Source organism: Ixodes scapularis, unplaced genomic scaffold, assembly GCF_016920785.2.
Source record: "Ixodes scapularis isolate PalLabHiFi unplaced genomic scaffold, ASM1692078v2 PGA_scaffold5__190_contigs__length_132052651, whole genome shotgun sequence".
In the NCBI taxonomy this organism is placed as follows: Eukaryota; Metazoa; Arthropoda; class Arachnida; order Ixodida; family Ixodidae; genus Ixodes; species Ixodes scapularis.
In genome coordinates this window covers 56475279-56499099 of record NW_024609880.1, presented here as the reverse complement: position 1 = coordinate 56499099, position 23821 = coordinate 56475279, and the positions used below count along the sequence as shown (strand labels likewise).

The 23821-nt window shown below is 48.9% G+C and overlaps 1 protein-coding gene across 1 annotated transcript; it reads left to right on the top strand.

Moving 5' to 3' along the window:
* Positions 1 to 9382: 9382 nt before the first annotated feature.
* Positions 9383 to 14665, top strand: LOC120846249. The gene is made up of 2 exons (XM_040217948.1): positions 9383 to 9559; positions 13689 to 14665. Exons 1-2 carry the CDS (start codon positions 9455 to 9457, stop codon positions 14109 to 14111), a joined length of 528 nt encoding a protein of 175 aa, XP_040073882.1. The 5' UTR covers positions 9383 to 9454; the 3' UTR covers positions 14112 to 14665.
* Positions 14666 to 23821: the final 9156 nt, after the last annotated feature.

Here is a 23821-nt window from a genome sequence, read left to right as displayed (position 1 = left end):
TAAGGCCCGCCTTCTGTGGTTTGCGCCATTCAGCCCTACCTATTTGTGTACTTCTGTGATTTGCGCCATTCAGCCCTACGTACTTGTCGACTTCTGCCGCCACCATTTTGTTATACATGTGCAGGGTGTATCACGAAAGGTGGACAAATTCCATATTGGGAAAACTACGCGTCGCAACAAGAGACTTGTGTCGTTTTGGTCCTGGGCCAGGGGCCTTTCTAGGAAAAATGTTAAAGTCCGGGATAATTAAGTTGTTATTTATTTTTGCGTAATGAACCTTTTTAATATTGTGTTTAAGAGCATGATTTCAATTAGAAAATTGCTCAGCATCATCAAAAAACACTAAATCAACAAATTGCAGAACGATAGAAGGCGTCTTCGCCGCTGTGACGGTCTTTTGTGTGTGTGTGTGTGTGTGTGTGTGTGTGTGTGTGTGTGTGTGTGTGTGTGTGTGTGTGTGTGTGTGTGTGTGTGCGTGTGTGCGTGTGTGTGTATTGCGATTGTAGGGGAGTGGGTGTGTTTTCTTTACTTCATTAGGAAAGAGCGCCGTTCGGTTGAAACTGGGAAACGGCGCGGCAGTCGACTTGGGAGGTTCGAGAGCGCAACCCGCTCTTCCTGTCGGCTCCGGGCGTAGCCTCGGGCACCGCGGTAAAGGGGAAGACCCGCCTGGACACTGAACGTCAGCTACTTCTGTGATCCTACTCTGTGCGGACTTCCTCTGCCGGACTGCCCCAGTGCGTCGACCGTCCGTGAAGCGAAAGCGAGTAAATCCAACGACCACCGCCTCTGGCGCACCGCGGCCACGTCGAGAGGGAATCAACCGCAAGCGACAGACCTCAGGTGCTCCCACGCCTCTGAGAGCCTCGTCGTGCCGGACTGCGCCCAAGTGCGGTATCGTTCCATTCCTCTTGTTGTGTACTCTCTGTCTTGCCAATAGCTATTAAGTTTTTCTTGTATGCTTCCGCCTGATTGAGAGTCTTTCTGTATTATCCTTTCACTTTTGTCTCCATCTTATTTAATGTTTCTACTGCTCTGTTCGTCACGTGCCTTGTCTTTGTCCCCCCGTCCCTGGAGCCCACGTACTGTGGGATAGCGGGCGTCCGAACCCCCGTTGCGGTCTGCAGCGAGTGCGCTTCCCCTCTCGCTCCGTATACCGGACCGTGACAAGTGGTGTACAAAAACTAGAAAGATACAAACGGGGTAGAGTTTGACGTTGTATAAAATATAGTGGAAGCACGCACATGGTACTCTCATTAAGACTGAAACAGCGCTACATTTTACACTAGCGTTTATCGTATCGAAAGTTAAGGGTGCATCGAAAGCTAAAGCTTGTAGACATATACTGCTGTTTGAACGTTCATTGTACTTTATTACTCTCAGATTAGGTATAAGTTGTCTCCTGACTGCTTACAGCAGAAAGAAGGAAACATTCTAACTCTGGATTGATAGAAAAGCTCCACATGTTGACAGCTACCAATCATGTCGGCGCCGATTATGAGTATTCACTGAATGCCAACGGTCGCTTGCTTGGGGCGAGTTTTTTCCACGTGACTTCATACAATCGCAATTGTTCTCGAAAAACAACATTGTTTCCTCATGCAAGCGGGCACATGTTAAGTTTAGAATATTTTTAATTTATTGTAGCACACGTGGCAAGTAGCATAGGCTTTTTTTTTTTTTTAACAATCCGCGAAATAAAATGCTTCTTGGTTACTTTAAGTGATTTTCTGAAAATTTCAAAGGGAACATGGAGCATATTTTTGCCCGTTTTCGGTTTCTAGTGCCATAGAGCCCATGTGTTCGAAAACTCCGTCGGCCGCCATTTTCCCATTGAAATTTTCAGAAAATCACTTATAACTTTTGATTAAGTTATCGGATCGGGCTGAAACTTTGGCATCTGGTTGCGACCTCTAGATCCACCTTTGGGCGGAGAATGAGCGTTCGGCGATGCCTAGTTTATTTTTGCGGTAAAAAAGACCGTGTAAAGTTTCTTTTGTGACACCCTGTACGTCACATTTGGTTTTATCGTGCGAGCGAAGCGGGACATACAACCGCGAGTATGCTGCCCTGAACTACTCTTCCAGTGAACAAGTGCACCGTTCAAAGCATGGAGCTCGCTTTTTTAGCTTTTGGTGCGCTCAAACCTTTTAAAACACAATTATAATCAAATATATTATTTTATTTATTTTCATTAGGTGCACCTAGTTTTTTTGTGTGTGTTTTGCGTTCACGTGTTATTTTCTTAGTTCCGTAATATTTTTCCAGAAGTCCGACAACAATAGCCTGTTTCATCATAAGTAAGAGCCAAACAATCAAAGATGTAGAAACAAAAAGGGCGAGAACACGCGAGCACATATTAAAAATGCAATGTAACGGTACAGTCAAAATTAGAGAGTTTTAGTAGATCGTTCCAATACCTCCGATAGCCCCGATAACGATACTATGCATGCGCAAGGGAGGCGGTGGCGGAGTATCGGGTATCGTTATCGGAGTCATGGGAACGATTTACTAAAACTCTCTAGTAGTCGTTAGTTTCTTAGAGAGCAGGAGTTTCGTAGGACGACATTGGTACACGTTGTAGATTATAAAAAGTGCAGTACAACTGTTAGCTCGGAGTCTTTAACGTGCATTACGCAGTATTGGTGATACGCGATTGCACGACGGTAGGATGCAGATGGGAGACAGCGTAGTATCGCGGGTATTACCGCGTGAGCAGAAAGACGACGATACGATACGGACCAGAGAGCAGCACGAGTGGGGACTCTGGAGTATGCTGCGGTACTAGTCTATTCGATCTTTTCTGCTTCATTAAATACGTGAGTTTGCTGTGATGTAGCGTTAGCCTCCATACATAACATTTGGCGACGAGGCTAAACAGCGGCAAGAAGCATGGCAACGAAAGATAACGGACCAGGACTGGCACTTGGACGTCTGGAGGAGTTCGACACATCGAAACCGGAGTCTTGGCCGCAGTATGTTGAGCGACTCGGGTTCTTTCTTTTGGCGTACGGGATCGTGGACAACGTAGTGAAGCGGGCCGTCTTCTGCAACGTGCGTGGGCCTTCCACATACGCCTTGCTTCGATCACTCTGCTCTCCAAAAACACCAGGTGACGTACCTTTTGAAGAGCTGTTAGCCATTTTAACCACGCACTTCGCACCAAAAACATCGGTAATCGCTTACCAATTTACGTTCAACAAGCGTTGCCAACGTCAAGGCGAGTCCGTGGCGAACTACATCGCGGAGTTGCGTCGCCTCGCTGAACACTGCGACTATTCATCGTCTTTGGATGAGATGCTCCGAGATCGTTTGGTATGCGGGGTCGGCGAAGAAGCTGTACAGCGCCGTCTTCTCCTCGCCGAACCAGACCTCACCTTCGCAAAGGCTCAGGACCTTGCGATCGCGGCAGAGTATGCCAAGAAACCTACGCAAGAGATGCGTGACTTCCATAGCCCCGAGGCGGGTGAAGTTTGCTACATCGACAGCAATGTCTCGCATAAAGCGCCGAACAGCTCATCGACGCAATGCAAGAACCCTGGCAAGGTTAAGATACCTCCAAGCTCAGTTGGCATATGTTGGCGCTGCGGTGGTGCACACGACGTGAGTAACTGTCATTTCGCACACGCCGTTTGCCATTTCTGTGGCAAGAAAGGGCAGAAGGCTGGTTCAGACTCCTGCGCGGGTCCCCTGGACTTGTCCTCGACACCACACGGGGGCCGACAAAAGCCATCAGGATCCTGGCTAGACTTCTGACCCGCTGACTTCTCTTTCTTGACGCCGCTCTTGGGCTGACTGGACTGGCACGGCGTCGTCTCCATCACGGTCTCGCCTTAGTCCACCGAGAAGCAGCCGTCGAGCGCCTGAGGGGTTTCCTCGTCGCCTTTTTCGTGAAGCTGCTCACTTGCAACTTCCAGCAGCTCGCGATTCGGGTCGAATTTACCTGGAACGTTGTCGGCCGTGTCGGAAGAAAGCTGCTGTTCTTCGGTCAATTCGATGTTTTTAGCTTCTGCTTTCCTCTCTCTCCGACACGCACCCTCGGTCACAGCCTCAATGCTACCTACCGCCTGCGCCTGCCGGACAGATGCTAGTTCTATCCTCATCTGCTTGATCTTGTGGTCCATTCGTTCCATTTCACGTTCCCGCTCCCACTGCGCACGCTGCATTCTGCGTTCCCGCTCGCAACGCTCACGCTCCATGCTGCGTTCCCACTCTCGACGCTCGCGTTCCCTCTGGCAACGCTCAGATTCTCTTTTCTCCCGCTCACATTTCTCCCTCTCTCTAATGCGCTTCAAACTCATTAAGAGCTCTGCCTCGCTAACGTCCGAGGCGCGAATTAGGTCTATGAGGTGCGGCTTTCTTTTCACTCCCCCGACATCCATACCTAACTCTTCGCAGATACATATCAATTCCGGCTTACGAAGCGAATTGAGATCCATGATCGTCTCGAGCTCTAGCTACAACACATGCTACGTCAAAAATAGTCACACGAAATACAACACCCGCTTTTACTAATTAACCCAGTAGATAAAGCCTGGTGTGTACTCAAAGGGAAAAGCCACACACTCACCCACACGTGCGATCAATGGTCTGCTTGGAGTCCATCCCGTCGCTGCCAACCAGTTGTTGTGTTCGGGAGGGTGACGACCTCAGGCGCGGAACCAAGAATCGGGGCTGTGGCTCGCGGCTAGCATGGCCCCGAGGAAACAGGCCTGGAGTGGGAGTACTGAAGTATAACTTTTATATACAGTGAATATACAAGTAGCATGGTCGACTGGTTAATCGGCAATCGGCAGTCAGCAGTCGGCGACTTCGGGCTCTCTGAGCCCATGCTATATAACCCTCCGAGGGCGAGAAGGCCCTCTAAGAGAGAGGAGCCTTACCCGGTGTTCGAGTGTTCACGAGGTGTCTGAAGTGCGGGTGCGGCTGACGCAATTTCCCGGTGTTCTTTCAGCAAGGGGCAGATGATGTAATCCCTCGACGTTCTTGCCGCGCTCCAGTGGCTGATCTAAGGAGTCGACGTTCTTGTTGAAACCCAACACCGACAGGCCCACACAACACAGGCACGCACACGTACGCCGGTGTTTCTCCTTGCGAGGGCCCGCGATTCCCGATGGTCTCGTGGCTTCAGGAAGACGTTCTTTTTGAGTTTAAAGCCCCCAGCGAAGGCCGTCGCAACAGGAGTCATCGCACCGGTGACGAAGAATGTCACGACGACGTGATTTCACAATTTTCATTTGAGTTGAGGATTAAAGCTAAGGAGGAAGAAGTAAGAAAATCGTTTTATGACCCCTTTAAAGGGGTACGGAAACGAAATTTTTACTTCTATTTTTCCATAGTCTATGTTTGCGGCGGCAGCCCAGAAACACTAGTTTAGACTTGGTTCTGGGCTGCCGGCAGAGAAGTCAAGAAAACTTATTTTAAAACGAATGAACAGAGTTCCAGATTGCGCCTGGTGGCGGTCTGTGAAGCTCCGTTGGAATGCTACCACGTCACATGCCTCTAAAAAGGAGCGCCAGTTCGCGGCAGTATGGCTCTCTCGTGGAGTTACTTAATCCTGAATGTGACTTGGCGGAGTACGCTAACGGGTCTACTACGTTGTATATGTTAACTTCCACAGTGCTTCCGCAATGTGAATTCCTCGCCATCAAGATCGCCTTTGTTTTGCAGACGTTAGGTAGGAGCTTGGTCTGGGAATGCGAGGACATCTGCCAAACAACCATACCTACCCAGTGAATACCTTACATACACAGCTTGCAGGTGTCGCCATTGCTGGGTAGTGACGGTTCTTTCTAGTTAGTGGTTCGATCGAGCGGCGATGTGAAACTAAGACGGTGAACCGAACGCTCGTGTCACATAAAATACAGGCACGAAGCGCGGATGACGTTACGGGCAAGCTATTTATAGGCCATAGGACGTACACTGTCGGATATTACTACTAGGTCAGATGGTTAAGATGCAACCCCACTATGCATGACGCTCTGGTGCTTTTTTGGTGGTTTATAACTTTCTTTCTATGTGTCCTACAATAATAAAGTTAATGTCAAATTAAGAAGCTGTTCTCGGACAATATATTAATGTCTCGATATTACGATTATTCTTAGTTGTTATGTAATTATTCAACTTTTAATACACTACAGTTTCTAATATTGCAAAATATATTTCTCGAGTTATAACGCCCCATCGACCACGATATTTTACGTGAGCGTTCGGTTGGATATAATGAATTAAAGAAAAGCAACAAACTCTACAGATAATGTATATTTTAAAATAAAAAATAAAGTTTAAAAGGGTAATATTTTATGATGCTATAAAAACGGAATAACCTCAGCTAATCAAACTTACGAGTCATTAAATTATGAAGCATCCTTTGATATTACAATTTCCAGAACTTCCATATTGATATATTACACGTTAAAATGTTATTAGAACTCAAACGTTTCCCATTCAGTTGCGGCAAATTGCAGTTTCTTAATATAAAATACAAATGGCGACACCTGTTCATTGATGTGCATTTCCGTCATGTGCCTCTTGGATCGCCACGTGAAAGACAGAAAGATCGCCAGATGCCAGGGTGTCAGAAGCCTGGATGCCCGCAGTGAGCGAGCCAGAGATGTCAGAATAGGACCTTTTCTTCAACGGCGCCGCCATCTTGAGAATTGCGGCGCCGACGACACCGTCTAGCGGCTTAGAAAAACAAATACCGGCTAGTTCTGGCAGCACAGCTATCTGGGTAGGCAACAGTGTGGGTATGGGGGGAACTTGGCTAGACTTGACTATGGTGGGCTGCAATAACTTGGTTGGAGCTTGTCCGGTTAAATCCAGCTGGCTACTCCCAGGCCATCACCTTGCCTCCTCGAGAGAACGAGGACGAAGACGGTAGGGTGTTTCGATTGAGTTTCCACAGCGAAGTATACATGAACAGTTTAATGTAGTCTATGCAGGTAAGCTCTCGACATTTGATAGCTCCATCTTGAGTGGAGGCATGTAGACTTTTTCATACCTTTCACATACCATGGGGCTTGCAGTGATAACCTAATTGGACCACCTACACCGGGAATTAAAATCGGTCCTCTTGTCGTAGACGAAGTGGTCGTGAGCTTAAACGTGACGTTGATTCTGATACGAATCTCTCGCGATTCAAGCTCGCAACCGACTGACTTCATAAATAAGGATTCTTGGGGAAAATGCGAAGCTCGATAACATTGCAACCACATTCGCGCTTCAGCTTCTTGTGCTCATGGCACACCTGCTGCTATTGTTCTTATGCTTTTTAAAATTATTTACCCATCGACCACGCAGTGGTAGCCAGACAACAGTAGATTTTCGGAAATTACAGCACGGTAAAAAGGAGCACTCGGAACTAACTCATGCACGTCGTCCGTTTTTAAGCCTTTTCGACCATACCCTTGGCGGTTGCATACCCTGTGTCAGCGGGCAATCCAAAACTGCACCAGGTCGAGGGTACGTCAGTTACTGGCTGGTTTGAGGTTATGCGAAAAAGATCTATACAACACAGCTGCTATTTTTTTTTGCGCTCGTTTTACTGTGCGTCGGTACACATGCCTGACGCGATCAAAATAAAATAGACGCCATGAAAGGGATTCAGCCATTTGGAATTCCGCCACGTATGCGAAAGCATTTGAGGTTTTTAAAACTCGCAATAATCATTTTCGCAATCAAACTATGCCTGTCGGAATGGTTCGACTATATTTTGTTTCAAAAACCACCTCGGTGGCTCTTAAGCGGTAATGATACTAACCACTGATCTCCACTAGAGGGGGCTGGATGGCGCATTGAGCAAACAGGTATGAAGCCACCGGAAGTAAGTGGCTTGTCCCGGAAGTGAGCGCTTGGCAGGCTTTGTAACCCTTCCGAGTGCTGGTTGGAAAAGCGTCGAGGGCGTTGGATTTTCGCTTGTTCCCTCAAGGGAGCTTGCTTGTTGCGCAGTAAGAGCGCACGTAGATCCGAGAAGTATCAGGGGAAGCCATTCAATGTGAACATTTTGAGATTCTAGTGGATCAAGTGGGAATGTGTCCCAAGTTCAAATGCATTATTCCCGGGATTCAATCCACAACGGGAATATTTACGCCCAATCAAAGACACAAGAACGCATGGACCAAAATACCGACCGAATGCACTAGGAAGCCCAGCGCACGCCCGACTTCCGGGACAAGCATCGAACTTCCGGTGGCTTCACTTGCGCCAGGCTTGGAGAGCAGCTAAGCGCCATCCAGCCCCCTATAGTAGAGATCAGTGATACTAACACACAACACAAAATATTAAAACGCCTCAGTATCTCTGAGCCAACGCGCTCCACGCGCTCCCACCGAGGTGCCCGCAGTCTGACGGAGGCCAATCTTAAATTTTGGTTGCACGTCAAAAGATCTCCAGTTAAACAAAATAAACCCGCATTTTTTAATTTATCTTTTATCGGAGTCTGTGAAGTGATTTTTGATGGTTTGGCTTGTAAAACCCTAAGATCTAAATATTTGCTTTGCTTTACATTAGTGCGGAGCGCAGCCAACGCTACGGGCTGATGGAGCCACTGAAGCAGCGCCAAGAGCGTGAGGTCAAGCAGTTCGTTCTCTTTCTGTGCCTGTGCGGTCGGGCTAAACTAAAGCCGCTAGATAAGCTACGCTTCATACACATCTTGGTGCTTAAAATGATGGTTGTCAGTTATCGGAAGTTTTATTTGAAATCGCAGGAAACTCTTTCCTGTCCTCCACAAATGTTTAAACAGTTCGCTACAAAGCAAAGCAATATGACGTCAGCTTCCTAACACCAAAACTATTGCCGAGGAAGTCGCAATTTGGAGGGCGCTGCGAGCGCTGCAAGAAAGAAGACGTGGTTTCTAAAAGCTCCGTAGGAATTGGTCGCCCACTGCGGAAATCGCGGTCAAATAGAGTCATAAAGTTGCCCGGAAGCATATCGAGACCTCCGGACCTCGGTGAGCTGTGTCGCCCTACGTTCCTTTCCACCCTTAATTTTTGGAAAGACCTGCAAGAGCATCGCCTGATAGTTAGGCCTAACGAGGATTCGCCGAGCCATGCTGGCACGCAGCCGATGGAGGCAGCTGTGGTAGGGCACGTCGCTCTCCCGGCTGACCCCCAGCGCGCTGCGTCGCCCACGCCAACAACCATGTCGCAACTATTCCGTACCACGCCCTTGACAACACAAGCCAACATTCAAGGTGACATTCTACCCAGTGCTCTGAGTACTGGGGTGCTATGTTGCGCTTTTTGCACTCCCAGGAGACTAGGAAGAAGGAAGTGACGTCAACGAGTAGAGCAAATGCAGATTGGATGTTGACAGAAGAAAACAAAATCAACATCCAATCTGCATTTGCTGCGTTGTTGACGTCACTTCCCTCTCCCTAGTCTCCTGGAAGTGCAAAAAAGCGCAACATCGCCCCCCTGGCCACCCAACATACACGACTACAGACGGTGGTGACCCCATGGAACTCCAGGCCCCCAGCGGCTCTGGGAACACAGTGAAAAGGACCCATCAAGACCCCATGTTCCAGAAAGACTTGGAGAAACTGGAGGAACCAACAAAAAAGGTAAGGGCCACCCCAGGAAATCCCTCCAGTCCCTATCCCAGCCCTTCCCCCTCACAATCCTACCGTGTTCACATACGTCCCCTCACGCGACATGACATCACTTCGGTGCCAACGAAACGAATTCAACAAGTTATTGACCGCTGCCTTGGCACTACTGGTTACAAAGGCTACGCCGTGTACAAGTCGCCTAACTCAATCACCATACACCTGGCCTCCCTAACAGACGCACAAAAAATGTGCACATTGACAGCGATATTACTACCAGAACACCAACAACTGCCAGTACAGTCGTACTTTGCATAGGGACCTAACATCCAGAAATGCGTTATATACGACATTGACCCGGAAGACACCCCTGAAATCATATGTCATGAATTGACATCCCATTCGCATACCGTGCTCACTACCCGATTTATGGGAAAGAGTCGCACTTGCCTAGTGACGGTACAAGGCCCGGAGCGTTTTCCTGAGCGCTTCTTCTACTGGCCGCGTCCTGCACCACAAACCCTACCTCCCACGGACAATATTCTGCTATCGGTGCTATAAACAAGGTCACATGCAAGCATTCTGCCCCCAGCGTAATATCGACCCAGAACGGACTACACCAGAGGGACAACCGCGATACAGATGCGGCCTCTGTAAATCAGATGACCATGACATGACGGCCCCAAACTGTCCGATGAAACAGAGGGCCACAGCCCGGTTGCGTCAGACCGTGCGTACGATAGGGCAAGCGGTCCCCACTTACAATCGCTATCAGCTGCTTGATAACGCGTCGGAGGGACCACTGGAAGAAAATACATCCGGGTCACAGCAACCCCTATATTCGAGTGTACTCAAACGAAACAAACGTCCGCGAGGGCGGCCCCAACATGAAGCAGAAGCTCCACACCAGCCGGAGGATGACATCGACACCAAGATAGAGGCATTATCAAGAGAGCTCGAGCGCCTTCGGAGACACAAAGAGTTGGTAACCGCACGACGACAAAAAACAGGAGCAACGTTGCCTACATCGTCCGGCGAAATAAGTGCACAGACTACTGCACCACATCAATCACAAAAAGCCCCTCAAGTAGACTGGACAGCCATCCTAGAACGCCTCACTGAGATGACACGACTCATTGAGGACTGTTTGCACCATGTCTAAGCCCATGGTGCGTCCTTCACAAGACGGAATTATACAGTGGAACTGTAGGGGCCTTACCTCTAACATTGGAGCAATCAAAACGAAACTCCTGTACAACAACCTGCATGCATGGGCTTTTCTTCTCCAAGAGCACAATAAACTATGTAATTTATCCCAGTTAGTACCATCATCCATCTATCCCTGATCAGTGCGTAACCTCAACTATTTCAGCACCGGGAAAAGCAGCAGTATATGTATCGGCTAGAATACCACAAACGTCCATTGATCTTGGAAAATGGTGTAACTGTAACCAAGAAGCTGTCGGTGTGCTCACATGTCCTGTCAGGACACCTGTCATTCTTATATCATTCTACGCTAGACCACGGCGCACTAGAGTCAACCTGGGATGGATACGGCATCTCCGCTCAACGTATCCGGGGGTCCCTATCCTCGTGGGCGGAAACTTCAATGCTCCCCACAGGGAATGGGGATACCAGTACAACACCCGAAAAGGGGATCAAGTTAGGAATACCATAATAGACGCGGCATTCACACTATTCAACCAGCCGGGGGTATCAACCTGCATTGCATCAACGACCGCTAGGACCCATGCCCCCGACCTCACGTGGTGGATTGGCCCTGGAGTGCCACAATGGCGCGCGGAACCAGACACATGGGGCAGTGACCATATGCCAATAAAGATCGGCCTTCACAGTGCTTGCCTCAAAAAAATCCGACGTCGGGTGACGGTCACACACTGGGATAAGCTTCGGGAAGCATCGGCCACGATGATCCCTACTGCTCCTACGGAGCTCCTTCCAACTCTGCAACAGCTCCTTCGGGATTCGATCATCACTACGACGGTGGATGAAGACCAACCACAGCCAGACCTTACCCTTTTACAGATATGGGCAAAGCGCCGGCAGGTAGACGTGGCTGCGTCTAGGAACCCAACTACGCCGGGTGGTCGATCTGGTGTCAATCATCTTGCGGCTGAAGCGCGCCGGCACGAAAAACGGCTTTCCAGACAACGGTGGTACGAGTGCTGTGATAGTCTTGGGAACGGTACTGGAAACAAAGCTCTATGGCGCACATATCACTCCATGGAGCAAGGGGGCAAAACAGCCCGACCCAGCTGCGTGTGTTCGTCTCGCGCTGCAAACCACACCGAAAGATTTTGCAACTTATGCGGCTCGAACATTCTTCCCCAAATATGACCAGACTTCACCCATTCAATGCCCCGATATTGACGAGCCCGACTCCACCTCCCAGGCAGACATTTCTAGTTCTTTTAACATGGCTGAACTTATTGCGGCGATTGAAACTGCTAAGAAACGCACGACCCCCGGTCACGATGGTGTCCCTACTGAGGTGTTCCAAAACCTAAAAGGTCCGGCTCTTGACACACTTATAGAGGCAATCAACCAAGTATGGGAGACAGGAGATATCCCCTCTGACTGGAAATATTCCATTGTTGTCCCTATCCCGAAGCCAGGAAAGACACCCAACAATCTCCAAGCGTTACGACCGATTTCGCTTACACCAACAATTTGCAAGCTTGTAGAGAGGATGCTGGCCACACGAGTATCCTGGTGGCTCGAAAGATACGGAAAATATCACCCCGCACAAAGCGGCTTCCGACCGTACTTGGGGACTGAGGAAGGCCTGTCGATTCTAGCGGACGACATCATACAGGTGTCACCCCACAGTCAGGTTGTACGCACGGTGGTAGCTTTAGACATTGCCAAAGCGTACGACAATATTGATCACAGAGTCATAATGAGCAACCTTATAGAGCTGGGGCTTCCTCCGCGGGTCACACGATTTGTTTACTCCTTCCTTAGGAATCGAACATTTGCTATAACGCTTTAACGGACAGTGTATCTAGCGGGATACAAAATATTTGGGCCAACTGTAGCACCCTGACAATAAGGTTTCCCGCTGCTGGACAGTGCATCCCCGTAGATACAAAAGCCAAGCAGCCAACCGAAACCGAAACCAATTCCCTGGTTAGCATATTTCGTTCACCAGGGGGCTCTGAGAGAGCGCCAGAGACATCATGGCCGACCTGAACGTCGGCGGTTGTCAGGCAGGGGGGTAAAGGTGGGTGAGGAGGAGTGGCAAATCCCGTGCGCCGACATCCTGGGTCCCGAGTGAACGATCGCAAAAGAGAGCGACAGAACATGAGAGAAAGAAAGCAACGTTGCCATGGTAAACACGGAGAGTGAAAACTCTCAGCAATATAAACAGTGATAATTTAACGTTGTAAACTAAATTCTGAGCTATTCTAACGCTTATAAAAAGCAATAAAGTCATTACGCTGCATTAACTTCCCTTCTGTCGAAATCTCGGAAATCTGGTGGTTGCGCAGTTTCGTATTCCTCAACCGCGCCCAGCCGCGCCCCACCAGCGAAGCCGGGTAAATGGTTTAGTTTAGCGTTAACGCGAGGCCGTACATCTGCGCGCTATGCAAAAAGAAACCTTCGAAAAGAACGCGAGTATCTTTCCACCGGTAAGTTCGTGGATTGTTGAAGTTCACGAAACTGCTCTGATGATGTAACCGATGTAACCGTGTTTGGGACCCAGAGGGTCTGCCTGCATGGTGCGCCGCTTGCGGCAGCCAGAATGTATGGGAAAATGGCGGACCTTTTCCTCTAGATTTAGTATATGATCTCTATGTTGTCAGGACAGTACCAATTTGTCTCTGAAAGTGTTGTACAAGTTTGTTTCTTCCCGGTTTATGCACGTTTCGTACAGACAATGCGGCATAGAACTGATTCGTACTGTTTTGGACGGGAATAGCCACCCGTGGATGGGTCTGACGTGCAAGCGTTTCCCTACGTATTTCGTGGGATACAGCGTCTGATTGGGGACTCGTCAGTGGCCACCATACCGGGCGTGGTTTTTAGGGGAAACATTCACTTTTCTTACACGATCAATAATATTTACGTTCAGTTTTCTAACGCAATCAATAATATTTACGTCTGTCTTTTGCTCCTAAAGGCTACGACGTCTACTGCCATGCAGTTCAATGCATCACGGTTCTACGGAAGAAGGCCGAAGGAAAATGTTACTTTGGTTCCTGCAAGTGGGAATTTGTCCGACATCGGTTCATCAGACGACAGCCTTTCGGACGATGATAATGACCCAGATTACATTCCACCAGTTGTTGGGACGACGAGTGTACTCAACACCGTTACTTCAATTCCTGATGACAGCGATTCCTGTAGCGAGGAAACTGACGATGTGAGCGCGCGACTGACACCCTGCTCAAGTGCGAAGAAGGGAAAGCCATCACTGTTCCAATGGAAGGAAGAGCACCTCGACAACTTTACCAAGATGCCAGACGACTTCGAGGAACCAGATGCCTTGGCATCCCCCCTTACGTACTTAAAAAATTTTTTTATGAAGACCTCATCAGGATGATCACATCTGAAACAAATCTCTACTCTGTACGGCAACTAGGAGTTTCTATTGGTAAAACTCATGAAGAACGTGAGCAGTTTCTCGGCATCCTACTTCTCATGGGTGTAGTAACCATGCCTGCATTTTCGGACTATTGGAGTGAAGAGTTTCGCTATCCCATGATAACGGACACCATGCCCCTCAACAGATTCAAGAAACTCAGGCGTCCGGTTCATTTCGTGTCAGAAGAAGATGCATCCGACAAATACGCCAAAATCCGACCAGTGCTGAACAGAATACAAAAGAACTGCTCCAGCATTCAGCAAGAGCATCAGCAGTCAATTGATGAAATGATTGTGCCCTACAAAGGAACCCGCGCTGGTAAGCTCCGCCAATACATAAGGAATAAACCCCACAAGTGGGGTTTCAAGCTTTTCGCCCGTGCTGGCGTTTCAGGAATGGTACATGATATTTTGCCCTATGCTGGATCGGATACATTTTTTGCCACCACATTCACGGAAGAAGAGGAGGCCCTCGGACTAGGAGCAAAAGTTGTTGTTGCTTTATGTAAAACCCTAGAGTGTGGTCTACTTTAACAACTTCTTCTGTAGCCTGGAGCTGCTAAGGTACTTGAAGCAAAAGAAAGGGATACGAGCCCTTGGGACCATTCGATCTCAGAGGCTGCGGAACTGCATTCTAAAGGACGACAAGACTCTAAAAAATGAAGGGCGAGGATCATATGACTTTCGGTCAGACAGGGACAGTGGGATCACTGTTGTGAAATGGTTGGACACAAAGCCTGTACATATTGCGTCCACATCGACAGCTGTAGAGCCTCTTGGAAATGTGAAGAGGTATGTGAAGGACGAAAAAAAGAAAATGGCTGTTCCAGCGCCCCGAGTGATTCTGGAGTATAACACACACATGGGCGGCGTAGACCTTGCCGATATGCTGGTGGAGTTGTACCGAACACCTCTAAGGTCGAGACGCTACTACCTAAGACTGTTCGGCCAGCTACTTGACATTTGCGTCAACAATGCATGGTTACTATCCCGACGGGATGCCGAGTTGCATGGAGCGTCGCAGACAATGCCCCTGAAGGACTTCAGGGCAATAGTGGCGAAGGGGCTTCTCTCTGCAAATAAAAGGAAGAGGGGTCGGCCATCATCAGACAGCCAGCCATCAAAACGAATCCGTCGACCAAAAGTGCCAAGGCCGCAAAACGACATTCGCTTTGACGGAGTTGGCCACTGGCAAGACTTCGCCCCCAAAGGGAGGTGCCGATATTGCCCAGACGGCCAGACAAGAATTATCTGCGTGAAGTGCGGCGTGCTGCTGTGCTTCGTTGAAAAGAGGAGCTGTTTCCGAGCATTCCACTCCAAGTAGATGTGGATGCCCACAGTGGACAGTGTATCCAGGGAGATACAGACGTGAAATTTGGCAACAAATTAATTGTTTGAATTGTTCAATGTGTTTTCTGACTCTTTAGTGCTTTGCAATTATAACAAATAATCTTACTCATTTTTCTTGCTTTGATTTTATACCTTGACCATTGAAGGGTGTGATGGACAACAAGAAGGATGCTTTACGTCCAATAGGGGGGTCCCCCAAGGCTCCGTCTTGGCTCCGCTTCTTTTTAACATTGCACTCATACCTCTGGCATGGCAACTCCATCGGGTACTGGACGTCAAATTTCTCGTCTATGCTGACAACGTCACATTATGGACAACTCACAAGGACCTCTCTAGGCAAGCCAAGCAAATTCAAGAAGCCCTTGACATTTTTCTGAATTATTCACAACGAGCCGGGCTGGAAATTTCTTCGCAAAAATCTAGCTAAGTTGTGGTAGCAAACAAGGCGGGACGTAAGAAATTTACCCAGGCCCCCTTTCAACTCAGGCTGGGTGCTATAACAATACCTGAGACTACGAATGTCCGGATATTGGGCCTGGATATACACCAGTCAGGAAGTGAAACTCAATGACTCCGAAAGATTAAGCAAACATCTGCCACCACTCTCCATCTCATTCGACACATAGTACCGAAAGCGGGTGGTGCCCGTACAGACATCGCTCGACGGCTGGTGCGTGCCATCTTGCAACCGCGAATAATTTACCAAGCGCAATTCCATCGACTCACGGTGGCACAGTGGTCACAATTGGAAACCATTAATCGTGACGCAAGGCGCGCCATCACGGCGCTACCTCGCATTACTCCAATTCCAACCCTACAAGAACACGCGAGGCTGAACACAATCACGGAACTCATCTCTCAGCGAGAACAGGCAAGGGAAATTAAAAAAAAAAACTGTTTGTACCAGCGGTTGCTGCGCTACATGCGCATTTTCAACGTGGCCCCCCGCTGAACGTGCAGTCGGAGCCGATACCTCCATGGAAATTCACCCACATTACCACCAACAAACCGACCAAGTTACGACGTCGCGATCAGGGGGGCACACCCTCCCAAAGTCCCTGCCCCGAAACCCAACATGACGACCACTGTCAAGTTTACACGGATGCAGCGATCTTCCCAGACGGTGGCCGAGTCTCATTCCTCAGCTCCACACATACATGCATCCAGGGGCATCAGCGATATATATCTCAGGAAGCCGACCCACTTGTCATGGAACTACAGGCCATTCACGACGCCATACAAGCAGTGACCACCAAGCTGCCGACAATCCGCCATCTTCACATTTTTACAGATTCCTTAGCGGCAATTCGAGAGCTCAAAAAGGTTTCCAAAGCAATGGAACTGTGTCAAAGGATACACACCCTTCACCGCAATACCTCAACCTGCATCAAGGTGTACTGGATTCAAGGTCATGCCACGAACCAATACAACCTTGCAGCTGATCAACAGGCACACTTTCCATCTGATCCCGATCTCCCTTCCCTCCCCATCCCGTCTAAACCCCTTTCCCTACTCCACGCCCGTAAACACTCTCTCCGGCAGGACACGCGCGCTCTTATCCCCCCGTGTGTCTGCTCCCTCCCCCGCCATCTCACCAAGGTGGAGGAAGTTGTGCTTCGGAGACTGCGGGCTGGGGTGGCCCTTACACCGGCTGTAACCTGCACATGGAGCTCTCCACCCGGCACACGACGGGCGACATGCCCCAAGTGTCCCCTATAGACGCGACGGAAGCGGATGTGCGTCACCTTATATGGACTTGTCCTGGCCTACAGACTGAGCGCACTCGCCTACTTATAGCTGCAGGTCTCCAACACAGTGCACCCACCAGCTACCATAAGTGGCTGCATGACAACAACTATCACAAGACATTGCTTCAATTCATCCGTACCACAGGCCTTGTAGCATACATATAAGACATTTATGCCTAAAGGCAACCCCCTACGTAAAAAAAAAAGTCGCAATTTTGAATTATGTCGATCGGCAGTTGACTTCGATTTGTACTAACCACCAAGATGGCGGTACCCCCAACAATATCGGTGAAAAGAGTGCGGATACTCTAAGTGTAGCTTATTTGGTTTAGCTTACAGGCTAAACCTAAAGCCCCTTCATGTTTCAAAAGAAGCGCAAGGTGCGTCGATGACGAGGCACGTGCATCGTGCAGCCCTTGGGAAGATCATGGCGGCACAGCGCAGCACTGATAGAGTGTACAACAGGGTGATTGAAGGGAAGGCCAGGCTCGTTAAATCGACCGCAAACTTCGGCGCTACGACTTTCGCAAAGTCGTAGCGCGAAACCGTAGCGCGATAGCGCTACGACTTTAGCAAAGTCGGAGCGCTATCGCGCTACGACTTTGTGCAGCGTTGCCCACAGATGGTGCATTTTTTTTCTAAAATTTGCTAAGAGCGAACGTACCTGAGGAAAAAGAAAAGAAAGAAAAAGGCTTAGCTCCTATGGAAACACAGCGAAGCCACCGGTCTTCAAACAACACGGCGCCGTTTCGCACGGGAGACAAGAGATGGCGCAAGCGGTCGCGAGGCCAACTGCCCCCAACGAACGAGCATACGACGCCGAGAGCCGGCGTCTTTAGCAGACATTAAGGAACTGTAGTTCCTTGTTGTTACCGCGCCTGTTTTTGTTTCTGCCACTGTCGGCGCCTGCGGAACGCGCGCCGCTTTTGAGTCGAAAACATCGTCTGCTAAAGACGCCGGCTCTCGGCGCCGTATGCTCGTTCGTTGGCGGCGTTCGTTGCGCCGTCTCTTGTCTCCCGTGCGAAACGGCGCCGTGTTGTTTGGAAACCGGTGGCGTCGCTGCGTTTCCATAGGAGCCAGAGCCGTTTATCGAGAGAGTTTTGCCATACATTGGTTTGAATAGGCGAGCATCTCGGGGCCAACCACAGGCCGCGAAACAGCCCCTAACGGTGGTCGTGAGCTCTAAATTTGTGACACGACAAATTCAAGCCGTTTTAGCGTCGCTAGAGTTAAAAGGTGTAACTCTCAGTGACTGAAAACTTTGTGCGTGCGAGGTTTTCGTCACGCCAATATTCAGTGTAGAATAAACGAACGTGCGCTCCAAACCAGGGCCAACTTGCTACAAACAGCGTCTCAGACCGTGGTCTCAGCTGAGACGGGGAAAGAAAGCACTGCCAAAGCCAGCGCACGAGCCGAGCGGGACACCGCGTTTCCAGACGCTCGCGCGCCCCACCCTTTGCACTGTTTTCTTTCCGCGAGTCACAGGACGCTGTTCTAACAAGCCAACATCAGCAGTGCAGAGAAAGGCATGGGCGCGAGCGCGTGGCTTTGGAAAGTGGCTCCTATGCACGAGCTCTCGTACAAACAAAAGAGTTTTGCTGAGCTATAGTTCAGGCGCCTGTACCTTTGTCTTCACTGCCGACATTTGTGAGATGGAGCAGAGAGGCCGAGATTGAACGCCTCTACTTCACGCTTCGAATGTCGTTTGCAATATTGTGACGTTGCGGTCTCCTGATTGGTTGACGCTGTGTCACAAATTTAGTTTACACTCTAAGCGCGGGGGGAATATTCGGCGCTGGCGGCGGCCTTTGCTCCGCCTATTGGCCAAACCCTCCCAATACACGGCTCTGATAGGAGCTAAGCCGTTTTCTTTCTTTACTTTTTCCTCAGGTAAGTTCGCTCTTTGCAAATTTAAAAAAAAAAAGAAAAAAAAAGCACCATATGTGGGCAACGCTGCACAAAGTCGTAGCACGATAGGTTAAGAAACCGAATTTTGCGGTCGTTTTAAAGAGCCTGGCGTCTCCTTGAATCACCCTGCGAGTGGGACGAGCTATTAGCGGCGAGATGTTTTGGTAGCGCCCTCATTTGGTTTCCTTTCGTGACGCCATTAGTTTGCGAACAATAAATTAGATGGTGTTTGTAATTAGCATTGTGGAACCCTGAAATCATTCTGCTTTGAAACCGACACTACCAACACCGCCAAGATTGAAGTTCTTCCATTCCTCTTATTCCCGTCGATGAGAAATCCTTTGCTGACGTCCTAGTCAGCATTCAGCTAATCGTGGAAGGCCGAGCACAGCGACGCTTTCGATCGCGCACGTCGCCAATAGGCGCCGCTCATGCTTTCAGTTGTGACCAACGTCACTGAAATTGGTTGTGACACAAAATGTGGAAAGCGATCAGGTGGAACCTAAAGCCCCTCGATGTGTTTGCGCTTGTCTTGCAAGTAGCGTCAAATGCGCGAGTGCACGAGGCCCATGTCTCCAGCGGCTTTTGGAAGCAAATGGCGGCGCAGCACTGAAATGAACGGGCCTTGGAAGCGAATGGCGGCGGAGCACACGCTCATGGCACGTGTCTCGCGCGATTCCACAACAATGGTTGGCGGTACTTGTAAAAAACGCTTTTATCAAGGGGCTTTAGGTGGAACCAAGCCAGTTTGATTGCAGCGCCACCTTCGCTGCGATCAAGCAACGACACAGGTCAAGGTCATATGGGCAATATAGCCCCTCAGGGCTATATTTTATTTTTGATGATTTTGACGTCAGAGGTAACGTCAAAGCACCACGACACGACGACGTTACGACGACATCGTCGACGACGTTACGCGACGCCAAGATGCTGTCGTAAGGCCGTTGCGACATCGCGTCGCGTCGAAGACGACGCCACTTGGCAACCTCAGGTCGCCGTTGTAACGCGGTCGTGACATCGCGTCGCGTTGAGGACGACGCCGTTACGCGACATCAAGTCTTCATTGTAAAGCGGTCATGACGTCGTGCACCACATCAAGGACAACATGAACAGGTCGTCGATGCCGACGTTGACGTCGCCGCCCCACGAAACGTGACATCTCTATGGCGTCACGTTGACGTCGTCCTGACGTCATCGTGAACGTCAACGTCACGACGAAGCCTCGACGGCGTGTAACGTCCTCGCCTTCGCCAGTATCAACGCCGACGCGCAGTCACGACGAAGTCATGATGTCGTGTAACGTCGTCGACCACGACGTCGACGTCGTGAAGCTGTCGGGACGTCTTCGTAACGTCGAGTTCCGTCATGTCGACAACGACGTCGACGAACTCACACCAAGCGTCCTTATGACATTGCATTGACAAGGACGCCGTCATATTGACGTCCCGTGATGTCGTCGTCATCAACGTCAACGTTGACATCGTCGTTGTTGTCAACGCAATATGACGTCAGGACGCAGCCTTGATGTCATGTAACGCACGCTGTCAACATCGAGGACGACGTTGACGTCAAGGCGTCGTCCTAATGTCGCATGGCGTTGTGACAACAAGTCAGGTCACGGTGACTTTATGTACGTGACGCCTTTTTCATAAAAAGCGGCTCAACCAAACCACTTCGCTCGTAGCCCGAGGGCGCTACGAGAAAAGTGGCTTGGATTTGCCGTTTTTTTCCACATGTGGAGGTACCACATGTGGTACCTCCACATGTGGTAGTGGTACTACATCGCGTCGCCAAGAGTGTACTATTTTTTATAGTACACTCTTCGTGACGTGCGCGATCAAAAGCGTCGCTGTGGTGGCTTGCCACGATTGGCCGAGTGCCGACTATGACGTCAGCGAAGAATTTCTTATCGACGGAAATAAGAGGAATACGAGAACTGTAATTTTGACGGTGCTTGCAGTGCTGCTTGGAGAGCGCAATGATTTCAAGCTTCCATTATGCAAGTTGCAAACTCCATCAAGCTTGTTCTTCGCAAGGTAATGACGTCACGAGAGGGAACCATAGGAGGGCGCCACAGCACTGAGCTACATTTCAGACGCCATGTTCTTCCCGAAAGGGACGCGCGGCACGTGTCTCGAGAATTTCCACAACAATGAATGGCGCCACTTTTCCCAGGATAGAGGGGCTTTAGCTAAACCAAGTCCTGTGGGGGATCGTGGGCCGAGTGTGTTGTGGCCATCGTGGTTGTGGCGCCGTAGATCAGAGCATGTGGAGAAATGCGTGAGTGCGAGCTCCGTTCAAAGCACAAAGCTCACGCTGCAGAACTTGCAAAAACTAAAACCCCTAAATGTGAAAAAAAAAAAAAAAAAAAAATTGGGTTGTGTGTATGTTTATACAGCCTAGAACTTGGTCTGCCTCACAGGGGCGACGAGTCACCCAGCTGTAGATGAGAAATTTAGCCAGTGCGGTACAACCGCTAGCCTGGGGTCTTTAACGTGCATCACGCAGTAGTGATACACGACCGCACGCCGGTACGACCCTAAATGTGTTCGTGTTGGTCTTTCAAGTAAAGTCAAATGTGCCAGTGCACCAGGCCCGTGTCTCGAGCGGCCCTTGGAGAGAAATGGCGGCGCAGCATTTAAATTACTAGCCCTTAAAAGCGAGTGGCGGCGGAGCGCCCGCTCGTGGCACGTGTCTTGCGCGTTTACGCAACAATGGTTGGCGGTACTTGTAAAAAACGCCTTTATCGAGGGTCTTTAGCAGGGACCCAGTGTTCTGTCGCCCATCTGAACCCTACCGCCGTGCAATCGTGTATCACATATACTGCGTAATGCACGTTAAAGACTCCGAGCTAACAGTTGCACTCCACTTTCTATAATCTACAACGAGTAACAATGTCGCCCTACGAAACTCCTGCTCTCTGAAAAACGAACGACTAATTTTGACTGTGCCGCTACATTGCTTTTTTAAGGCCCGTTCACACGATGCATTTTTCTCGCGCATCTAGTTTCGCGAAACGTAGTTTCGCGAAATGGTTGCGCCGTCTGAACGAGTCCGAAAAGGACGCGCGCATCTAAAAAAAGTTGCGCGCATATACCTCGCTTCTGGAGCGAGCTTTTACTGAAACTTTGCCGAGTCCTGTCAATCACTCTGAGGGCGCCGCCAATGGCGGCGCCCTCAGAGTGGGGGAGCGATCTGTTTGAGATTTCTTTCTTAGTTACGTAATATTTAAGGGGGGAGCGATCTGTTTGAGAAGACCACTTCATTGCCGGTGTTGTAGCCGAGCCAAATCCGAAAAAAACCGAAACCACGAACGATGGATACTGCCGGCGCTTCCGCAAGCACGTCAAGCACCACTGATGGAAAAGTGAGTAGCATATCGGAAAAAAATCCAGCGATGGACGAAGACGTAATTGGTGATGATGATAATTCGCGTCTATTTTTAGTCATAATTAAGAAATAAGACCTTGAGACAAGGAAACAAAAAGGGACGTACACAGTACCGTCTCAATACCAGCACAGCGTACAGCTCTCATTTACTTCAGCAACAGTCTACTTCTTTGTCAACCTTAATCCAAATTATACATATTCAACAGTAAATAAAGTAAATGACAGTAAATGACAATTCAACAACTAGTAAATGACAATTTAAGAGTAAATTAAGTAAATGGAAGTAAATGACAGCAGCATGCTGTGCTGGTTTTAAGACGGTGGTGTGTATGTCCCTTTTTGTTTCCTTGTCCTTAAGGTTTTATTTCTTAATTATGATTGTTCACCAGCTCGCCTGCGTTTTGACTCTTAGAATGTGGCGGGAGATGGAGAACACGACGGCTGAATGGCTAATGGTGATGATGATGATGTTGGCTTTCAACTGAAGCGCCACTTTATGGTCAACACCCTAACTATTTTCGCGAGTCTAAACGTCATCGTTGTTGCACGTGAAGCGGTACGTGTGAACGAGCACATTTCGCGAAAGTTGAGTGTCGCGAAACTTTCGCGCCTAAAAGATGCATCGTGTGAACAGACCTTTAATATGTGTTCGCGTGTTCGCGTTTTTTTTTTTTCTACATCTTTGATTATTTGGTTGTTACTTATGATGAAACAGACCATACTTGTCGGACTTCTGGAAAAATATTACTTAACTAAGAAAATAACTCGTGAACGCAAAACACACACAAACACAAAAAAACAAAACAATATAGGTGCACCTAATAAAAATAAATAAGATGATATATTTGATTATAATTGTGTTTTAAAAGATTTGAGCGCACCAAACGCTATAATAGCGAGCTCCATCCTTTGAACGGTGCACTTGTACACTGGAAGAGTAGTTCAAGGCAGCATGCTCGCGCTTGTATCTCTCGCTTCGCTCGCACGATAAAACCAAATACTTTACAGGTAATGTATCTAGTGGAACAAAGCTTACCTGCTATATATTTGCAATGCCCTCAGTTTTCGCGTGATTACACGCTTGTTTATCATTATTGTTTTCGTCTCCCACAGCGATTCAGTTCGTGCTCTTTTGTGTGCTTCATGAATTATTAGAGACCAAGGTAACCCAAGAGCATTCTTTTTCGCGAATTCTAGAAAAACAAAACAAAAAAACTATGCAACTTGCTACGTGTGCCACAATAAATTCAAAATATTCTAAACTTAACATGTG

Excerpts from the sequence above, each read along its gene's own strand:
- LOC120846249 (XM_040217948.1), top strand. The coding sequence starts at position 9,455 with ATGGAACTCCAGGCCCCCAGCGGCTCTGGGAACACAGTGAAAAGGACC. Across the intron at positions 9,560-13,688 it reads TGGAGGAACCAACAAAAAAG|GCTACGACGTCTACTGCCAT; the intron begins GTAAGGGCCACC and ends TTGCTCCTAAAG.